Here is a 19688-nt window from a genome sequence, read left to right on the forward strand (position 1 = left end):
CCCCCCCCCCCCCCCTTCAATGCTGAACCCAAAGTTACGCCCTTGATCCCGATTGTAACCCATGCATAACCCATGCATGCCTTTTATTTTACATTCTTTTAATGACAGATTTTAGAACATGGACACTTTTTTTTTCTTTTTTTTTGCATTTACTGCAGTCAGAGGCATTTATTTAAATCCAGTGAAGAATCATAACGAGAGATGATTGTGAACTGAGCAATGTTGGTTGAGGAAAAGCGAACTTTTCAGAAGGAAACGGATCACAGTAGGCCCGGGCTTCTTTGTAAGGGCAGCTGCAGTAACTGCACATGAAAAAAAAGACAATGTGATTTGGAGTGTTTGAGGAGTCCCTGCAGGTCTCTGCTGCTGCCTATAGAGGACACTGTGGTTTTCACTGGAGATGTCCCCTCCCATGCCGATCCGGCTCCAGTCTCCAGACAGCGTCTCAACGCGTCTCCCAGATCAACTTCCACCGCTAATGTCACAGAAAGTGGCCCAAACGGACATGTGCGCCATAGTTCACTGCGGGTGAGTTGAAGGCAGCGCAGGCTGATGTGGGTCAGCGGATCCGCCTCCATGTATCTCGGTGTGTAGTCTATTATCTGGCATGGATCTGGTTTTCACAATAACTTTGTCGTCCCCGACCGGTTAGAAGAATATCTAGACACACTAAGAGGACATATGGACGGGGCGGATGCGAGCCAGCTGTCCGACAAGGACCTGCTGATGCTGGGGAAGGAGGATCTGATTCGGAGGCTGAGGCGGCTGGAGAGCCGCAACATGGACTTGATGCTGGAGCACGGGAACATGATGAAGGACGTGAACCGGAGCCTGCAGGTCCACCTCCGCGAGATCCGGAGCCTGAAGGAGGTCAACCAGAAACTGCAGTACGATAACCAAGAGCTCCGGGAGCTGTGCTGCTTCCTGGACGATGATCGCCAGAAGGGGAGGAAGGTGTCCCGGGAGTGGCAGCGGTTCGGCCGCTACACGGCCAGCGTCCTGGGGAAGGACGTGGCTCTGTACCAGCAGAGGCTGACCGAGCTGGAGAGCAGTCAGGACGCGCTGCGGACGGAGAACATGGAGCTGAAGGAAATGGTCCTCATGCTGGATGAGGACAGAAGCGGAGCCGGGTCCCGGAGCTCCATCGACAGCCAGTCCAGCCTGAGCAACCTGAACTGCCCTGCGCCGGTTCGGGACGTCGGGGATGGGAGTAGCACATCCAGCACTGGGAGTCCCGACCACCACAACCACAAAGCATCTGAGGGAAAGATGGCATCTCTGAGGAGGTCTGTGGACGTCCAGGGAGGAGATGGACTCAGTGGTAAGTTATTCTCAGGGCTAGTGTTGCTGATGCAGCTCAATGGGGGAACTGGAGCATATCATTCAAGAGATAGCAGACAGTTCAGCTCACTATACGGGGGACAGGTTGTTGAGGTGGAAGTTTCTGATTAGTTATTCTCAACTTTTAACCCTCCTGTTGTACCTCGGGCAAATATGACCCCTTTCAAAAATGTCTATATCTGAAATTTGGGTTTCTTTTTAACCAAATCACCACAAAAAATGGATCGGATTCCACACAACAACACAACTCTTTGGAAATACAATGAATTACTTTCATTCCTGACTAAACTCATCTGTACGTTCCTCTGATCTATATATAACTATGAGTCAAAATAATTCATAATTTCTGTGTTTTTTTTAAACCTAAATATTAGGTATAATTCTATATAAATGAGGGTTATTGACCTTGAATTCCAAATTTTGTTTTTTGTGTCAGTTTTTGACCCAGGAGGACACCTCAAGGGTTAAAACAGCTTTAGCCTACTTTCGGCTATGAATATAAGCTATACAGGCTGCAACACACACACACACGCACACACACACGCGCACACACACACACACAATCGCACACACACGCACGTGCGCACACACACATACACACTGGAAACCAATAAAAGACAAAAATACAATGTTTCTGATCTTGCTGTACAGATATCAAAGTGTTTTCACTCACACATGCCATTGAAATAGTTATAATGCAAAAAGTATGTCTGATTCTGTGTATGTACTCGGAGAGCAACAACAACCTGAAGTCAAATTATTTGTTTGTATCGAGACAGTCCACTACTTAGCCATTAAAGCAGATACTGATGGACTAATAACCCTAATAGACCCAATAAACATAGGGTTGTTACTAAAGTTACAGCCTAAATGCAGAACAAAAAAACTTGTTAATTCCACTTCAAACCTCTGTCATGACCCTGATTTTGAGTTGTTCCTTCCATGTCTGTGGTGTCTTCTGGTCCTCTTGTTGTTTGCTCCCACTCAGACTGAGTGAGACCGGCTCGGCCTGGTACAGATGGCCAGGGCCCTAATTATTCAGCTCATTACGGATGAAGTCAGGTGTGATGAGGATTTAGCACCTCGGTAGCAGCAGAAGGACATAACTGTGAGCTGCCTCAGCGAGTCATCTAGTTCAGAGCCCAGCTGGAGGCTGACAGCTGAGCTCCCAGTGAGCTGCATGCTAAGGCTCGTCTCTGGCACATTCCTGCAGATCTCTCTTCATAACTTTATTATTTTTATTTTAACAGCTATTAGATGGATTGTCATGAATGTTTCCCTCAGGATGAATTGTAATTACTTAATGATCCGCTGACTTTTACATCTAAACCAAGGGTCTTTAACGTTTTAAAGGCCGAGGACCCCTAACAAAGAAGAGCAGGGACGCCCCACTACATATATTGTATTGAGTCACATAGGCCTAACACAACGTGTACTGTAACCTTTTATGGTGCCCTACATTACTAAGCTACTATATACATATTGTGGAGTGGCAATCTGTCCACAGATAATGCCACTGGATGAAATCTGAAGCCCTTTCCAACTCTTAGTGGTGAAAATAATGAGATCCGCCGTCGTCGTACGGTTAATCCTTTATTGTATAAGATTATAGATAGAAGCAAATACAAAAACACTGACTTGAATGATTAAAAGCCGAGAACGACGAGATCTAAAAACATTACTCACACAGAGCTGGGGTTGAAGAACTGTGTGGCTTCCCGGATCCAGATTCCCCATCCACCTCACCTGTGAGTCTCTTTCTAATCTCCAATCAGCACCGACACACAGGTGCGCAGACAAACCATTCACACAGACATACCGCACACACACACACAAACACTACAAACACTACACACATAACAAACGTATATAGCCCAATTGGCCATTACAATATTCATATATCATCATGTTTTAATGTCAAACCTTCATGTGGAAGGCACAGTGAATCCATTATCTTAACCCTCGTGTTGTCGTCCCGTCAAAATTGAAAGTCAACAATTTTGGTAGCCGTTTTCATCGATGTTTTTAACTTTTTCTCATGTTTTTGGCCCTTTTTTTTCAATGTGTGTTTATGTTTTTTTGACGTTTTCAACACTAAGTAATACTAACTTATTAACTTTAGTTTACAGTTATTTTTGGAATTAATGGTCAATAAACTTCATTTATAGGAAATTTTACCTAATGTTGGAGTTATAAAAGAAGACATTTTGAATTATTGAGACTAAAATTAAAGGAATGGATGTTGATGATAATCACAGACTGGAATATGTCAACTTTTACTCAATACTATTTCAAAAACACCTCAATGTTTTTTGGTTTTCAAATGCTATTAAAATTGAATAAGACACCCAAAAATGAATGAAAGTAGAGTTTTGGACTTGCCAAAGAGCGTTGTGTGGAGTCAATCATGTTATTTTGGGTAGTTTAAAAGAACGTTGATATAAGACAACGGGTCAATTTGACCCGAGGACAACATGAGGGCCATCTGGTTACCATAGAGGTTATCTTCATTCATCATTGTTGTTGAGTTTGCTGCTGTTGTTTTTTAATAAATAGGCCAGTTGATCTTTTCCAATAATATGTTAATGGATTCATGTTAATGTATATTTTTAGCCGGTTTTAACTTGAAGGGGGTACGAACTTTCAAAAAGGTTTTAAAAATATATTTAGCGGCCCCCCAACAATGACTCTGAGAACCCCCTAGAGGTTGCAATCCCCCTGTTGAAGATCATAGCTCTTAGTATGAGAAATACAAGTTGTAACCTTTTTGTGTCTCTTAACAAATGATGCCAAACTTCTCGATGCATAAAATACGGTCCAAAGTTAGAACAGACTCTGGCCTTTATGCGCAAAAATGAGTGCACCCTGTTTGAGGTCACTTAGTGCTATAAATCACTCTACCCCTAAAGTCATCAATCCTAATGAGAAAGTCAAAAGGGCAAAGTCGTAAAACTGAAAGCCTTTTAAATCTCTGTGTCTTACCTGAGCACTGCAGAGATTGCTCCAACAGCTGGGGCTCTGTTTGATGTGTGTATGCGGTGTGTACGGCTCTCCCGTACTGCACTCTGTAATAACTGGTAACTAGTACTCAGTGGTGGAATGTAACTATGTACATTTACTCAAGAACTGTACTTAAGAGCAAATAATTTGAGGTAATCTTTTCATGCCATACTTTATGGATTAAGATTAAGTACAGTACCAGTCAAAGGTTTGGCATGAGTTCCACTAATTAGAGGCATCACTGTGGGATTGTGGGATTGTTCAGGATTGTGGGTAATGACTTATCCAAGACATCACATATATAAGGCATTTATCTCAAAACAACGTTGGTGCCCCATGTGTACAATCGCTTATGTGTTAGATGGTTTTAAGTCTACCATCGACGGTTATGATTTAATGGCTCATTCTCCAGTTGTCAATGGAGAAATTGCATTGTATTTTTTCTTCTGGAACCCGCTGTGGGATGAGTTCCTGAGGGATGAGTTTCCTAATGAATATTCCTGAGTCTTCCCCAACCATCCTGCAAACAAACCATTTTGCAGCCCAGCCAGGGTACAACTGTCGTTCAGCACCCTTCCCACCTACTGACGGCTGACCCTCAGCCTCGGTGAACCTTAACATTTAAAACATGAATCTTACAGACACGTCTGCAATCATTGAGGAAGATCAGAGAGCCTGATTTGAATGTGTGTGGTCAAAATAAAGAAGAAATCCCACATTCCTCAGCTTTTAAAATGTAAGGGCCCATTTCAGTAGAAAACAGTTCAGATGCTACTTCATGAATGTACCTAACATTGTTGTCACTGCATCATGGGAAGATAATGGTAGAAGTATAACTGTACAAATGGATTGGAAACCTCTGAATTTTTCCCCTCTGAATATTACCCTCTACAAATGTGATTCAAAATAACTTGCTTTCATATTTGTATTCTGATAACTGTACATAAAAAGGTCAAATTTCTCAAATTCCCCATTGACTTCCCCACACATTCTGAAAAGATGAAGCCCCTAAGTAAAAAAATCTGGACAGCAGTGGTTTCAGGTCAATCTGTAAACAGTACCTTGAAGAATCTTGCAGGACAGTAACATGAAGAGCACCGCGGTGTTTTCAAGGAACCAACCAGGTCACATGAACCCCCCCTACCAGCCTGGCAATCTACCATGTCATTGTTTATTTAGTCATGCATTTTTGGAGGGGGGTAAGTAACATGAAACAACACTCTGGAACAACCTGGAAGCAGACAGTGTCAACAGCAGCGTCTCCATTCTTTCCACCAAATTTGGAACCAACCAATGATTGGAAGTTGCTTTTAATTTACTCCTTTTGCTAAATTTTTGCAAAACCCTTAAGAGCGTTAGCAGAGTTAGTCAGGACCTCTTAAAAACCTTAGTGTACTCAAGTTTTTGAATACCAATTTGAATTTTTTACCACTGGTAAATGTAAATTTTTTTGAAGTTCCATTTCTTTCCACGCGCCTGTAACTCTTTAAGGGTCCTGTAATTGGGGTCAGCTTACTGACAGCGTCTCAATGGTCCTCCGGGGGCTCGTAACTTCTGCTGTTGGGTGGTGGAGATGAGGTTCATAAGCCGAGGGGGAGGACTGGGAAAAGTGAAAAGGCTGCATCTTATCAACTCAAGATACATACAACCAACTTCGCTATTTTCCCCCATGAGCCATTTATTAATTGTAAGTGCAAATGAAAACTGCTCCACATGTTTTTATTCACTGTGATTAAATAGGTTTTGCCTTTAGCCAATCAGAGCCCTGGTCCCTACATATCTAATCTACCCAGAGAGGCTGTGTTAGGATAATGAGGCAGCATGAAAAGGTCTTTGTCTGTGTGTGTAGCCCTTAAAAAGGTTTAAACGAACCATTTGGACACCGTCTGCAGATGGAAAAGCAAAGCAAATGAGAGTGTGTGTGTGTGTGTGTGTGTGAGAGAGAGAGAGTGCGCAATGGCCATTTATGTAAGCATAATGTTGGCAGACTGTTTTGGTGAAGTCTAATGACTACACATAACATCCAAAGTAGATTTTAGGGATTGTAACACATTACCCATAATGTTCTCTAATGGAGACAAACCATTCTTCTGATTCCAACCCCCACCTGTATATGTTTCAGCCTCTCTGTCACACACACACACACACACACACACACACACACACACACACACACACACACACACACACACACACACACAGTTAGTAAGAGATTTTTTCATCTTGTCTAAACAATGAATTATCTGATTGTATCTACCGGGTCTTTTCCAACCCTCTAGTGAAACCAAGGGTCGCTACAGTGACACAGGTTTCCACTGGCTGCGGATGTGATACAGTTTCTCTCTGCCTCCTTCAAGGTTTTAATGTGACAATGACAACAGTGTTGTGGCGCTATGGGTCTATTTGTGTATTTTTCGATTAAAGTATTGTATGCATTTAAGGGATTATTAGGATTCTGTGGGTGGGATAGCAACATGACTTCTAAAGAGCAGCATTTGGTGGTTTTCAACTAGATGTTGGCCTCTTCAATCATTAGTAACACAATCTCTTTTCTCCGTTCAGAAAGCTGCAAAATGTTATTTGCAGGAGACAGAACAATAGGCTTCAAAAACTTAAAACTAAAGCCATGTGAATGGACTCATCCCAGACAGGGCAAGGGTGTGTGTGTGTGTCTGTGTGTGTGAGAGTGGGGGTGCCCTGGCCATCTGTCCAGCAGTATTGTATGGCAAACAATGGGGTGCAGGGTCCCTCTCTCTCTCTCTCTCTCTCTCTCTCTCTCTCTCTCTCTCTCATCCAGTCACATCAGTAGGTTTTGTGTGCTGAACAGCAACAACATGATGAGAGGGCTCTGGCTCAGAGACAGGTTAAAGGTCAGGGTTAAAGGTCATATGCCTGAATCTTCCCTGGGATTTTATGGTGGCCATATCTCATTACGGCTGATTATCAGCCATAGTCTGGAATCCCTTTTTATTTCATGACAGCCATAGCTATTACATTTTACATCTGTAATTTTAAAGTACCAAGATGGAAAAATAGAGGAAATTAAATTGTTGTAAAGTTAAATAATGTCAGACCATTTTTGGAGTAAGTGTTGTCACACTGTTCTCCTGGAGGCTCTCCTGGACAACTGCAGCAGGAAATTGGCTGACATGGAAGTGTTGTCAGCTGATCTATTTTTCCTGGGCCCTCCATAATAGACATCCATAAAAGTTGGCCCATGTGAAAATATGGTGTTTTTTGAAAATCAAACCATGTAAACCTATTCAGGTACAACCTCGGAATACAATAATGAACCTGAAAATGAGCAGAATATGGGTGCTTTGAACAAACTTGCCTGTGTACAACTCATGTTCCTGTAGCCTTTCACTAGAGGGCACACCAGAGAACTCGGACTGTAAAGAACTTCTTGAGTAGTAGATTGTAAAAGGTTTCATTTTCATACAATAATAATAACTATCCTTTACAGTTCTGTTCGTCTAATTTGTGAATGGTCATTGGAATTCTATCATGGGCGTTTGTAAAAGTCATGGACAAGAACTATATGGTCAAAGTTTAGAGGAAGCCTTCCCTCTGGTCAAACTGATCTCTGTTCTGCTGGGTTCTCGTAACGCTCTTCTAATACCTGTTTAGCCCTCCGCTATGACTTTATTGAAACACATATTTCACCATCACCTCACAAACAACTTCTGAGACTCGCTAGAGGAAATGTCTGTAGAACTGGGTATGAATGTCTGAACAGACAAACCTAACGGCACATGTTTCCAACCTAAGGCATTGATTCCTAAGAAGTAGTTTCACTGACATCAATTAAAACCAGCTCCAGAGCAGAAGCATCAGTTGGTGCTCTACTACAACCATATCTTAGGTGACGTTCACTGGGAATCAATCCAGAATGAACTGAAATGAGCTAAGATAGAGTGTGATTGATTTCTGTTTGAGATCATGTTCATGCCCTGAAATGTCTCACCTGGTTAAACAGCAAGCTCTTCCAAATAATGAAACGCTTCAGTGCTGTACATACAGTACGAAGCTCATCTCAGGTGACTGGCCTGCGGGTCTGTTAGGTGTTGACTGACAGAGTTTTACACAAATGTTGTACTCCGAGCTCACGCTTTGCATATATACACTGACTGCTATTGACACGGTTTTTAACCTGACCCGGCCTTCTATCCCTCTGCTTTTTATGGGACATATTGTCATGGATTTACAGTGAAATACAAAACAGTGGACTAACCTGTCAGGTTAGTTTGTGTCAGGGTACATTGCTTGCTACTCTTGTGGGCTTTATATGACATCTCTAGCTCTAGAGATGGCAATCTCATCGCAGGTTAAACACTGCACTGTACCAAAGGGTTTTTGGCTTGAGTCCCAGGACCATCTGGGAGAATACGTGGCAGGGAAGTGAATTCAGCTGCATCCCCCCCTCCCATGATGCTCCCATCCCTCAACAACTAGTTTCAAGGTGTCCTTAACAATACAAGACCGTGGTTGTAGTGATCAGCTGGTAAAGTGGATGTGTAGCAAGTTGTTGCTGAAAAATAATCAGTCTTTATCCATGTTATTAAGTCTGAAAGTTTAAATGATGCCTTAAAGCACCTATATTATGCTAATTTTCAGGTTCATATTTGTATTTTGAGGTGGTTTACATACATGGTTTCAATTTAAAAAAACACAAAATTTTGTTGTACTGCACATTGCTGCAGATCCTGTTTTCTCCCTGTCTGTTGAGCTCTCTGTTTGAGACTCACTTCTATACCATCTTTGTTGGGTGTTGCACATGCCCTGTAGCTCGGTAAGATCACATCAGCTAGATAACTCTTTCTCCAGCTTTGGTCAGTCCAAGGCCGGATTAGCTTGGAGACTTCTTCTAGACGAGGGGCACTTGTGGAATACCTACAGGAAAGGGACATGGAAGTAGTTCTTTTGGAGATTATAGTGAACTAGTGTGTGTTGTAGCAGTGTTTTGCCCTTGAGAACGAGCTAATACGCTAGCACTAGCATGCTACAATTAGCCACCTCGTCTCGGGCCAGTGACGTAGAAAGCCGTGGAGACATTGAACAGCTCACCTGAAGACTGAAGGCAGAGGACATTCAGAAACCTGTATCTCACTCAAAACAGCATGGATAGTTTTTTTCCAAGTTTGTATGTGTGTGGAAGCACCAGAGACACAAAATAACACCCAAATCCCAGAAAAAGGGATTTCTTTTCATAATATGGGCACTTTAAAAAGCCATAAGCCATTTGTTTGAAATCTTGCAGATGGAAAGACAGACAAGAAGAGTCATAGGGGTGTACTGGATGTGTGCTGACTGACTGTAATTCAAGTATGTCCTTTGTCCTTTTGCTTTTTATTTCGTCAGCATTGTCCCTTCTTGTGTATGTGTGTATGAGATTCGCCCTGAGGTCAGCACTGTCTGTACCAGTTACTTTGACTGCATCACCCTGCCCATTACCGTATGGCTGATTAAACTGAACTTGTCCTTGTAGAAGAGACTTGGTACCTTTTGGGTTGTTTTTGGTAACAATTTGTGAGATTAGTGTTGTGGCCATTCTGGGGGTATTTCTGGACAGGAAACAAATATATGTCTGAACGCGGGTGTGACATAGATTTTATGGTTAAAATTTACAAGAAACAGTTGGAGCTGTTGTTTTGCAAAGTTTGCCGTGATTAAACTAAGTCTTATTGTGAGTGGAAAGAGAAGTACTTCCACTCTTGGTTAGGGGTAAACAGAGTACAAAGTCACATGATCCTGATCCTGTGCCCGTGGTGGATGGATGAGATGATATAGAGCAACCTTATTGGTCAACAAGTTTAGGTTTCCACAAAGTTCACACACATGGTTATTGTGCCCCGATAACGTGTGTGGGGCAGCCGTTTATACACTGTCCCATACTAGCAGCCTAAAATCTGCTTGTATCGCTTTCATATGTTTAACTGTTTTTAACTGCTCTTTAATGTTTAATTTCTTGTACAGCACTGTAACTTATTATTTTAATCTTTTTATGTTAAGCACTTTAAATTGCCCCGTTGCTGAAATGTGCTACACAGATAAAGCTGCCTTGCCTTTTAAGACGTGATTTCAAAACAGACAAAGAAGAGGTCTGTTCAACGTGCACAGGCAGATGATTCCACAACGTGTGAGCCGACATCAAAGGCCCGGTCCCCTCGGAGCTCCTGCCCAGTTTTAGGTACATTCAGGAACAGCTGATCATCTGCCCGGAGTGAGCGTGTCGGTATGTAAGGCGTATAAACTCAGCGAGGTAGAGCGGGGCTAGACTATTCAAGGATTTAAAAGCAAATAAAAGAATTTTAAAATTGATCCTAAATTGAATAGACAGCCAGTGGAGTGAGGCTAAAATGGGGGAAATGTGCTCATGTTTACGTGTGCCAGTTAAAATCTAGAGATGGGTCATGGAGGACCCACTTACCACCACATGAAGTGCATTTCAGTAATCCAGCCTAGTCCTCGGGAAACACCACTCTAGGAAACATTGTTATCCTGCTTGCTGTACCTGGCCAATATCAGACCCTAAGCTCCCTCTTCTGGACGGGACTAGAGGTCCAGCACTTTTCTCTGTATTCTCCTGATCACGGTGTAGTGCTTTTTGTTTAACCCTCACGTTGTCCTCGGGTCAAATTGACATGTTTTCCTACATCAATGTTCTTATTAACTAAATAAATAACATGATTGATTCCACACAACACTCTTTGTCAAGTACAAATCTCTACTTTCATTAATTTTGGGGCGTCTTGTTCAATTTTATAGCATTTAAAAAACAAATTGAAGTGGTTTTGAAATAGTATTGAGTAAAAGTTGACATATTCCAGTCTGTGATTATCCATCAACATCCATTCCTTTAATTTTTGTCTAATTAATTCCTAATTTCTGCTTTTCTAACTCATAGAAACTAATAAATGAGGTTTATTGACCATGAATTCCAAAAATAACTGTAAAACTAAAGTTAATAAGTTAGTGTTACGTAGTGGTGAAAATGTCAAAAAATTTAAAAAACATTGAAAAAAGGGTCAAAAGTTTGGAAAAAAGTGAAAAAACGTAAGAAAAAGTTAAACATATTGATAAAAAGCGTAAAAAAAAGAGTGGATTTTCAGAAGGATTAATACGCTAGCTTTGGCTTGTTTTGAACCACTGTTTCTACGGAAGCAGGTTAACATACATTAGTCAATTATAACTAAAAACCTAAAGGCTGTTTTGCTTCCTTTTAATCTTTACTAGTGAACAGTTAGCTACAGAGTGTTTATAGAAATAATGGAATTTACTGTGCCGCCTGCAGCTACTGGCAACTTGTAAGGTTGAATGTTTACTTTCATGTTACACATTTACAGACACAAGTCCCTCTGCATGCATTTGTGCGTCATGTTTAACAAGATTTGTAACTTGACATTTGTTTTGAATACTTATAAGACTTATAAAGCTCCATAGTATTGCACTTCTATCGGATGAACATTTAATTCAGTTTTATTTAGTGTCAAATCATAACAGAAGTTGTCTCAGGACACTTTACAAAAAGAGTAGGTCACTCACATTTTACAAATCCCCAAAGATATAGACCCCCCCCCCCCCCCCCCCCCCCCCCCCCCTCCCCAAGAGCAAGCATTAGGTGCCTAGCTATGGCTATGTTAGGCTAGGTTAGCTATGCCTAGCTCTTGAAATCATTCCTGGACTTTCCTGTGTGAGGACCTGAGGCTCACTGGTATCTGATACATGGCTGTGAGCCAGGGCATTAGCTGCTTCAACAGCGAACTACAGCTGGTAGGAAATAACGTGTCACAGGTATCTAAATGTATATAATATGATATTCAAAATACTTTTCAAATTGAGGAAACAGGACTGAATGGTTGTTTGCGGTGTTCAGGAGAATTGCCCTACAGTGGTACATCAGATGAGCGTAATCTTGTGTGTGGTATTTGTACATGTCATTGATTCCAGTGTAGACACATATACAGTACACATGGATTATGTACAGTGCACTACAGTGTGGGAACAATAAGGGGCTCGATGGCTGCAGGTCAGCTAATCTCAAAGAAGCAAAGGGGCTTACTGTCAAAACGCATCTCTGCTTTCCTTTTTCCTTCAGTTTTTCTTCATGTCCGCTCATCTGTTCTTCTGTGTCATCTTCACCTAACATCCTGGTCACATTGTTATGTTCTTTTCTTTATGATTTGGCACAGATTTTCATGGTCTCCAGTGAATGACAAAGGTGGCGATGCCCCAAGTTTTCCTCTTGCACCACTAGTTGGTTGACACTCTTTGTGACCAAATACTGTCAGAGTTGAGTAGGTTTGGGTTCAAATGCAGGAGACCAGAAGCAGGTTGAGAGAATAAAAGGGAGTTTTAATGTAAAAAAAAAGAAAAGCTGAACAAAAAAGCCCAGTCTGCTCACTGTAGTGGCACGTGGTATATATGTACTGTTTCTATATACTGTATACATATACTGGCTTGAGAAAGTTTACACACCCAGGCTAAAGTTGACTAAAAAGAGGAATAAAAGAACATCTTTTAGAAATTGATTGATTTTAAGAACACCAATTTTCTTTGTGAATGAATAATATATTAAATAAATACATGCTCTTACTTAAAATACAAATTTTACAGATTTTAATTTTTTAGACTTTTTTTTAGGATGCATATTATCCTGATCCATGAAATTACTGGCCTTTAAAAAAAAAATGTACCTGACTCTATGGGAATTTAACATATGGGGTGTGTACTTATGACCCCTGTATTTTAAGGACAAACATTTATTTATTTAAGATCCACATTTACGATTCACAAAGAAAACTGGTGTCCTAAATATTTTGAATTAAGGTATTAAGATCACGCTACAAAAGATGTTTTTTATTCCTCTTTTTAATCAATTACACATGGGTGTGTAAACTTCCTCAACAAACTGTATACAGTATATATATATTTATATCCCTGAGCAAGAGGTGTGCAACCTCTGACATGCTGACTATAGCAATTGTAAGTTGCTTTGGATAAAGGCGTACCCTAAAAGACATGTAATGTAATTTAAAGTAACATATATTAATCTGTAGTATAGTTCTGACATCCCGACCGCTCGTTTAAAGGCACAGTGTCTGAAAACGAGCTGCACGCATTTCTCTGTGGATTGAGCGCGAAAATACTAATGAAAAGAGTTTTTATTGAAAATGGTCATGGAAGTTCTTTGTTAGGACGTGACATTTACACACTTTCTGTTCTCATTCAGATGAATTAGCCAGCTACGTCAGACAGCTGGAGAACAAGATGAGAATGCTGGAAGATGAAAACAACCAGCTGATGTCTCAGGTAACTACTGCCACTCTCGATGGATGCTCTTCTCACCTCACACATCAGTGGCGTTCACAGACCCTGGATAAAGGCCTCTATGGTAACATTGAAAGATGTTTATAATAATAATAATAATAATAATAATAATAATAATAATAATAGTAACCTTATTTGTATAAGCAACTTTCATACATAAAATGCAGCTCAAAGTAATGTCCACACTTCTGGTTTCCCAGTTAAATCTTACCACTGATCTGCTTAAATGATTAATAATGATCTTGTTTCTCCAATAAATCTGGGGTGACTATACTGATTTAATATGTAATTTCAGTCATCACGTTTCAAGATTGTCTCTCTCTCTCTCTCTCTCTCTCTCTCTATCTCCCTCTCTCTCTCTCTCTCTCTCCCTCCCTTTCTCTCTCTCTCTCCGTCCCAGACAAACGGAGGGGAAGTAAAGACACTGAGGAAGGGTTTGTCTTTTTATGATTTGGAAACCCAGCACTCACAATTCCAGGACAACATGAACATCGTATGTATTCTTTTTCAGTGACAACAATGTGTATATCTGTTGCTTCTTTTGCTCACTACCCCACATTCCTTTACTCCCTCTATCTTCCATTTAACTTTTGTTTTGTGCTAATAACCACAAATAACCACATCTGTCCACTCAATATATTTCACTTTGTTTGACGGTGGACTTTTAAACGCTTTGCACTTAAAAATGTACACATATGTTTTTCTGTATATGTTTGTGAAATACACACATTGCTTGGCAACCTCAGTTAGTCTGGCTATCACCAGACCAATCTCAATCTTTTAAGATTGAACATTAACGTGGGGAGCCTGCGCTGTGAGGCATGAATCAACGGGCATAGTTCAAATGACTCTGTACGCAAGTGGATAGTGCCTCCACCAATCAGACCCAACCATCTGGGAGATGTACTTTGCAGATGGCGGCCTCAATGGGTTGTTGCGCTTTAGGGGTCGCCATGTTGAACGTGAACAAACTGCTTGGTCGCTTTTCTATCGTGATTGCGTTAAACCCGCCAATAGCGCATCATGTGGACAAGCCAGTCTGTGATTGGTTCCTGCAGGATAGAAAAATGTACAGGTTTCCAGCCTGAGCTACAAGGAGGGAATCAGCTCGGGCTGGGTCTACCCAGTCTTAGCCTCTTAGTTATCATGTGTCATCAAAAACGCGAAAGGCAGAGAAGTATGTCCTGTATGTCCCTTGTATTATATATTTCAAGACGGCGCATGAATGTGGAGCGTCTAATGAGAATACTTGGAATTGAAGGTGGTGGTAAATATTCATGAAAAATGACAAGTTTGTGAATGGGCAACACAGATTTTGAGAATGAACAGCTAAAAAACGTTACACACTGGACCTTTAAACCAAGTCAGGTTGTGCACCTCCTGATTCAACTCGCTTCAGCAGCAGTGAATCAGACCCCGAACCCCTGTGGGAACTCTGTCACCACATATGACATCAGTTTAACTCTTCAGTTAAGATCACCAGGTTACTATTTATACAGCGTGGGACTGAATCAAATATTTCAATTGGTTGCACCAGAATCAATATGAAATGAGGATAAAAGATAAAAACACGCTGGCAAGTGTCATTATCCAAGTTACAGTGTCATTGCTGGCAGCTACGCTGACATGATTCAATAAGGAAAGTGTGAACACACATGCAGGACATCCTATCTCACCTATTGATGAATCTATGCGACTGGCAGATTGATCCACTTCTGCTTTCCTGCAAACTCAGCAGGTCTACTACACCTCCTGTCGCCATGGCAATACAAGCCTATACCTGCCTCAAAGTGCTGCTGCCTCCTCTCACACCCTCTCCTGTTGTTCTTCTTCTTGTCTTCTTCTATTTTAGTTATCTTTCTCTCTCTCTTTCCATTTCTGTACTGCTGGTTTTTGCTACAGTGTGTTTCTACATTCATTCCTGCTGGTTTACTTGGTCATTTATAATGATTGTGATCAGAGGATGCCATCTGTCTCCCCCCAGGGCGATGCTCTATCCTCCAGCACTGAACCCTTCTCCACAGAGCTCTACCTCCCCCCCCGGCTGAAACCAGAAGCTATAGTCCACGCAATGAAGGTAGGTCACAGACCAGCCTGTTTGAGCAGTTTGAGGCTGTGTGGATGTCTGCTAGTTACCAGGTAACTTAGGCAAAAATAAAAGCAGGTATGTACTTAAACAGGATTTATGACTGTGCAGGGCTCCACGCAGAGCTTCCGCTGTACCTTAAGTAAGTGGCCTGAGGTTTATACCCGTGCGTTGGTTGTCTGCGTCTTTCCCTTTAAGAGAATACAAGTGCGTGTGTGTGCTTGGGGGAGTGTGTGGTAGAGCGAGTGAGAGAGTGGCGGCGATTATCTTCGGAGCGAGTGCTGACTCCGGAGGCATAGTGAGAGAAACAAAGTTTGCTTTCTGACCACAGTCGGACATCTTTGTGTGTTTGTGTGTGTAGGTGCTGGACGTCCATGAGAAGCTGGACATGCAGTGCTCCCAGGAATATGATGACGATCTCAATGACAAAGAGAAGGCCATTGTCAGAGAGATGTGTAACGTAGGTTCCAATATGGACTTTCTTTTTTTCCAATTTTAAAACTGACTGAGAATGCACCTACACACAATCTTAGAGGTCCTCAGTCAGTCAGTCTGTTAGTGTCACCACCACACACACATGTCTACGTCAGACATGGATTGATTTAGAGATGCAAGTCGAATGTGTAGTTTTTCAAGAGTGAGACTGTGGTCCACACACCCCACATGACATGCAGGGTGTAGGGTTGACAGTTTATTTTACTTGTATACCCTCTAACACAAACCGTAATGAAGGCTTCGAGCCAACTGACCAAGTATAAAACAATATTCTGCAATAACAGTATCAAACAGTAGATAAGATTAATTCCATTTCTAAGTTAGATGTGTACTTCATTGTAGGAATGCAATGAGTGTAATATTAAAACCCAAGACTCTTTAGTGTTTATGGCTGCACACACTACAACAAATTGATTTTTTGTAGATGTGCATCACTATCCCAACATTTTTTATCTGATGTATTAGTTATTTTTAGAAATCTAAACCAGAATTTAAAATGAAGTTATCTGGATTTGAACAAAGTTTGCTCCCACAGTACAGTCTTTATTGTCCTGTATGATAAATTTGGCCTGAAGCATCATACAGAGTACACCAGTAAAGAAAAACAGATTTATAATAAAATGTAATCCATCCCAAAGGATTCTTTTTCATTTTGCCAGATCAGTGAAATAAATTTATATCTATAGCATAAGTAGATACTGTATATCCTATCTACACAAAAATAGTAAATTAAAATGATATGTATACATGTGGAACAGGCGAGATACAAATGACTGACGGTCACACTTTCTGATGTTATTGTCTGACGATGTGTTGTTTCTCCCTCTCAGGTGGTTTGGAGAAAGCTGGGTGATGCTGCAGGGTCCAAGCCTTCAGTCCAACAGCAGCTCTTGGGAAACCAGTTTAAAGGGCCTTTATAGTTGTCAGACACCAAGTGAAGCCACCAATGGCTCCAACAATCCTAAATTACTAGTTTGAACTGAAAACATTTCCGCAGCGTGTTTGAAAATGGATATCCAGCTCAGTCAACCAAGACATACAGCACGTACTAAAATGCCAATGCCTGGAGACCGGCCGTCCATTTGTAGCAGATGGACTCAAAATAGCCAATCTCGTAATATGGGTTGCAGACATAGACTCTATGCAGCTTTTTTTTTTAAAGCCTTCGCCATCATGGGAGCAGAAAATGTAAACAAAATGTGGCCGATGCCTCCTTGTAACTGTAACGCAAGCGGCAGCCACCATGGCTCGGTGTGACAGTCTAAGACACCGGCCAATCGAGCAGATACAACCAGAAATTCTCACTTGAAGCCTTATTACATCCATCCTGCTATCCACTTCTGTGGAGCCGGGTCACGGGGGCAGTAGGCTAGGCAAAGTATTTCAGACATCCCTCTTCCCAGCAACAATTTCCAACTCATCTTGGGGGAACCATGAGGCGCGTTCAGGCAAGACGAGATATATAATCTCTCCAGCATGTTCTGGATCTAACCCGGGGCCTCCTACCAATTTGACATGCCAGGAAATGTTATACCCAGAGGCACCCAAAAGGCATCCTAATCAAATGCCCAAACCACCATAACTGTCCCCTTTCAACACAAAAGGAGCAGCGGCTCTACTCTCAGCAGCCTCTGGATGTCTGAACTCCTCACCCCTTATATCTCGGGCGGAGCCCAGCCACCCTATGAAGTAAAAACTCAGTCACCCACAGCTCATGACCACAGGTGTGGATCGGAAAGTAGATGGACTGGTAATTGAAGAGTTTTTGCTCCGGCACAACGTCCACACCCCTATTGATGCCTCACTACACCACCTGTCCATCTCACCCTTCATTTTAGCCTCAAGACCCAAAGATAATTGAAATCCCAACCCATTGTTTTATAAAAACAGTATACAAGCCCTAACAGATCCTTTAGTCTAGCTTAGAGTGTAAGCTAGTCTGCTGCTATGTTATCTTACCCTTGAATTATATAAATTGATGAGGACTTTATCGTTGATCATTCCTGTTAGGATTTCTGGGTATTGGCTGTTCAATAAATACCCCCGCTTCTGTTTTGTTTTTTTCCTGCTGGGAATCTGTAAAATATTAAATGTAAATATATATAAAAAAACTTGGCTCATTATTTTTTGTCCTTTAACCATGCAGTGCTAGGTTATACCACGTTATAATAAAGTGTTTTAAAACTATTGCTTCAGTTAACTGTAACAAACACTCATCATTGATTTTCTCAGTTTCTATACACTGTACAGTCATGTATTATAAATTCTGTAGGGAGGACGAATGAAGTTACATGCAGCATAGTTTTTTATTTACATCATTTTGATCTACAAAAAGTGTATTTTCCTGTGAAAGTAATTAAAGTGAAAATTTGGTAAAAAAGGATAGTGTATATCGACAATGTTACATCTTCTTTCTGATGGTATTCTGAATTCCGGTTGATTCGAGAAACCTCCCGCAAACTAGAACTGACAATCAAATTCATCTTTTTGTTTGAGTAAAACTTTAACCACACACTCGACAGCCATTTTAGTTTCACAGCTTTCCTCTACACATGTTCCAACAAAACAAGTTAGACTTTACCTAGGCTATTTTGCAGAGGCGCCATACCTGTGTCCGGAGCTTAGCGCCACCCGAGTTAATTGTGATTGGTTTAAAGAAATGCCAATAAAACATTTTTCTCCTATCCAGGAATGTTATGTGTGGACTAGCCAAACCTAACTCAACAGCGCTGTGGAGGAGGGTCTGGCAATGCAAGGCTTAGAGATAGTCCAAAGATAGAATATCAAATGAACTAAAACATTACACTGAAATTAAGGACTGATCAGACACAATTTTGGGAATGGAGGCCAGTTAAAAGGGAGCTTTTTCACAAATGTGCAAATTAATAAATAAACACAGTTAACAAACAAATCACGAAGGTGCTCTTTGAAAGGGGAACACAAACATAAAAAACAAAATTGCACTCTTGCAATTGTTGCATTAAGAGCCTATGCAATATGAAAAACCCATTTAAAAATAATTTATGCAAACCTAAAGTTACACACTTGCATTTAAATGAAGGCTTGCAATGAGAGTGCCTTGAACCTTTTTTTCTGTTTGTGATATAGGTACATATGTGTTGAGGGTTTTGTAGAAAAACACTCAGCAACATGTGGAAAAAAAGTGTGCATATTATATATTTCATTGCTTTTGGAATTACTGTCAGCAATTCAGAAAAATGGTACGCCAGAGTCAAGGCCAAGATCTCAATGATGGCTGCATTACTTGATCTTCGCCACTAGATGACATTGTATCACCATGTAATGGAATCTGGACAGATTATTTAGGATAAAAACAAAAACCTGTACATGATCAACAGTGAGATTTAAAATACTGTGTGCATCATTTGTGTGTCCTTTGGGTCATAACTGCTAATAACTTCCTGAGTTGTGTTTT

The 19688-nt window shown here is 41.1% G+C and overlaps 1 protein-coding gene across 2 annotated transcripts; it reads left to right on the forward strand.

The window, feature by feature from the left end:
* Positions 1-331: 331 nt before the first annotated feature.
* Positions 332-17813, forward strand: LOC117935491 (coiled-coil domain-containing protein 85C-A-like). 2 transcript variants are annotated; one of them, XM_034857697.1, is made up of 6 exons: positions 334-1321; positions 13574-13653; positions 14072-14164; positions 15656-15748; positions 16119-16217; positions 17083-17813. In XM_034857697.1, exons 1-6 carry the CDS (start codon positions 682-684, stop codon positions 17170-17172), a joined length of 1095 nt encoding a protein of 364 aa, XP_034713588.1. In that variant the 5' UTR covers positions 334-681; the 3' UTR covers positions 17173-17813. The 2 variants fall into 2 exon arrangements, with proteins under 2 accessions (XP_034713589.1, XP_034713588.1); XM_034857698.1 differs by lacking the exon at positions 14072-14164 and having other exon boundaries at positions 332-1321.
* Positions 17814-19688: the final 1875 nt, after the last annotated feature.

Source organism: Etheostoma cragini, chromosome 20 (assembly GCF_013103735.1).
Source record: "Etheostoma cragini isolate CJK2018 chromosome 20, CSU_Ecrag_1.0, whole genome shotgun sequence".
Lineage (NCBI taxonomy): Eukaryota > Metazoa > Chordata > Actinopteri > Perciformes > Percidae > Etheostoma > Etheostoma cragini.

Excerpts from the sequence above, each read along its gene's own strand:
- LOC117935491 (XM_034857697.1), top strand. The coding sequence starts at position 682 with ATGGACGGGGCGGATGCGAGCCAGCTGTCCGACAAGGACCTGCTGATG. Across the intron at positions 13,654-14,071 it reads ACAACCAGCTGATGTCTCAG|ACAAACGGAGGGGAAGTAAA; the intron begins GTAACTACTGCC and ends TCTCCGTCCCAG. Across the intron at positions 16,218-17,082 it reads TTGTCAGAGAGATGTGTAAC|GTGGTTTGGAGAAAGCTGGG; the intron begins GTAGGTTCCAAT and ends TCTCCCTCTCAG.